Source organism: Cyprinodon variegatus, unplaced genomic scaffold, assembly GCF_000732505.1.
Source record: "Cyprinodon variegatus isolate N-32 unplaced genomic scaffold, C_variegatus-1.0 Scaffold1728, whole genome shotgun sequence".
Lineage (NCBI taxonomy): Eukaryota > Metazoa > Chordata > Actinopteri > Cyprinodontiformes > Cyprinodontidae > Cyprinodon > Cyprinodon variegatus.
In genome coordinates, this window is record NW_015152181.1 from 8,537 (window position 1) to 11,198 (window position 2,662).

At 34.3% G+C, this 2,662-nt stretch overlaps 1 protein-coding gene across 1 annotated transcript in view; it reads right to left on the reverse strand.

Annotated features, from left to right (window-relative positions):
• Positions 1 to 2,662, reverse strand: part of LOC107104409 (4-aminobutyrate aminotransferase, mitochondrial-like) — a 16,938-nt gene that overhangs the window by 8,220 nt on the left and 6,056 nt on the right. The window contains exon 3 of the mRNA XM_015404405.1: positions 1,530 to 1,647. Within this exon, the coding sequence (XP_015259891.1) occupies positions 1,530 to 1,647 (118 nt within the window). The remainder of the gene's footprint in view (positions 1 to 1,529; positions 1,648 to 2,662) is intronic.

The following is a 2,662-nucleotide window of genomic DNA, read 5'->3' on the forward strand; positions in this document are numbered from 1 at the left end:
AGAATTGAGTTCAGGTTGGGATCGGGTTTTAGGTACGAACCCGTAATGGTTAGGGTTAGAGTAAAGGTCACGGTCAGGCTGTAGAAATGAACACAATCATCCATTGGCTGGGTCCACATTCATCAATAATGAAAAATCTGGGTTGGACAGTCAGTTTCCCAGGATGTGGCTCAAAGTAGTTACATCCTTAACTACATGCGCCTGCTCAGAGTCCCGGTGATCTGTCAGATGAGCATACCTGGTCAGACCAGCATACCCATAGTCCATACCCTATTAATCCCTTTAGTTTAGTATGAAAAATAAACTTCAAACCACCTCAACGGGCGTATATCCCTTTAGTCCTGTAATAAAAACACAATTTAATTACTTACTTTTTGGTGTTTTTTTGAAGTGTATGGCATTCCGACCTTAAATTTTTTTTGTACATGACTCAAGGTTGAGGTACTTTAAAGTCTATTTTTCTCACAAAACTAAAGGGATAAACGCAAATCTGACATCTAGCGCATGAGTATTGACCATTGGTATTCTGGTCTGACGGGGTATGCTGACCTGACAGAACACCGGCTGCGACTACAGTACGTTTACCAAATCTTACCAATTTGAGACAACCATGACATCTTACTGATTATGTTTTTAAAAAAAATGTCTTTTCCTGAACTTTGGTTAGGGAGGAAACTTATTGAATGATCTTAATCTTTCAACTAACATTTATTAGTAAGCAGTAATTTCTGAAAAACTTGAGGGCTATTTTTTTTTTTTTTTTTTTTTTTACCTTAACTTAAATAAAACAAGGAACAATTATTAAATACTGTCTGGATAAACCAATAAAACTGTTTGTTGACAAAACAGGAACTTATTAAACAGCAAAAAACGATCTAGAAATCAGCAAAAATGTCTTAAATTAATCATATGTATCCTTAAGTTCCACTCTTAAAATAAGATAATTAGATAATATGCACTTGAAATAAGACACTGATATTATTTTTACAAATTTTAAATATAAATTGTGTCTTTCCATTGGTTAAAGTGTCTCACTTTCCTCCTAAATTCTAGAAAAAAATGCACCTATTTTAAGAAAAAATGACTTATTTAGATTTCTCTTTTTGCAGTGTATTAGGTTTCTGAATAACAAAAAAAACTAAGTTTACTAGAATAAAATATATAATCAAATACCCCACGAACAGCAGATGTACAAGTATAATTCAAAGACAGGTATGTTGCTCTGACACAGACTTTACTGTCACTTGGTTTTATTGATCATCATTAAAAATGATCTAGAAATAATTTAAACATTTTTAAATTTAATGTATTTACAATTAATTTCAGGAGGTAAATAAAATGATCTGCCAATGATATTAGATTTTTACTCTTATAATAAGATAATATGCACTTAAAATAAATAAGACAAATAAGACAATGAAATTGTTTTTTTGTGTTAAATTTAAATCCTCTTGTTCCATTGGAAAAATGCTTTACTCACCTCCTTTATTCAAGAAAAAATTCACTTATTTTAAAAGTAAATGACTCACCGATGGGAATGGAGGAGATCTGCGTGTAGATGTCCAACATGCGGTTTCCGTCCACGTCCACCAAGTAGTTTCCTCTGCTCTCCTCATAGTTACAGAAGAAGTTGACAGCACCGACATTCTGGAAGGAAACAGGATCTATTAACAATCATATGACCCAGGAAATCAATAACCCCGAACAAACACTTCAACAATGTGTTTAATGCATCAGGATTCGATTCAGGTTTGATTTAATTAGAACTTCTGTAATGAAATAATATCCGTTCTTTCAAACCCCCAATCAAGATCAACGTCTAACTGGGTAACGGCAGGAAAGAAAGTACGGAAACCAGTTCCTGATCCAAAGCCTACCACAGAGGACTGGGTACAATATCCATATTTAGAAAACATAAAAATCTATCCCACATGGGACATGAAATAAACGTTTTCCAGGCCAAGGACCCCCAAACTGATGGCAAGATGGAGCGGGGACGCCCTAATTTTATATATATGGTATTAAATAGTGTTCTATCAAACTGGTCCTATAGTCACTCTATTACAGATGGAGTAATGTAACTAAAGTAATTTCTCCCTGGGAAGTATTTCTGATTCTGCTTCCTGGTTGATGGGACAGGTGTTGTGAATGAAACAGTGCCCAGCTTGAAAGAGCTCCTGTATGTCTCTGAATGTGAGCATTGATGACTAAAAGACATCTTCTGCCTCCATTTATCTGTTTACTACAGTCTGTTGAATTCATGATAATGTGAATTTAAAGACATTTCAATTAGTGGAAAAAATTACAGGGGGAAATATAAAGAAAAAAAAAGTCTTAATCAACCAAAACTTTCACGACCCCCGTGCAGTACCGTGGCAGCCCTCCGAAGTAGTGAAGCAATTCTGTGGTCAGATTATTGGTAGCAGGGATTAGGTTTATTAGAATAAAATCTGCAATCTTCTGTTTTGATTTTACATCAAACCTGCAGCATAAGCTTTTTTTTATAAGTTGGACTAATTCACTTTTTCTGTTAAATCATACAAGAAGTTATCTCTAAGGTTCATATGTTTAATCCTTCTCCTTCTGTATCAAAAGCTAATGTCACAGTCTTGGTTTTGTTATGTTTATTTAGAGTATTCAGTCTTACTTTGCTCCTTGTTTT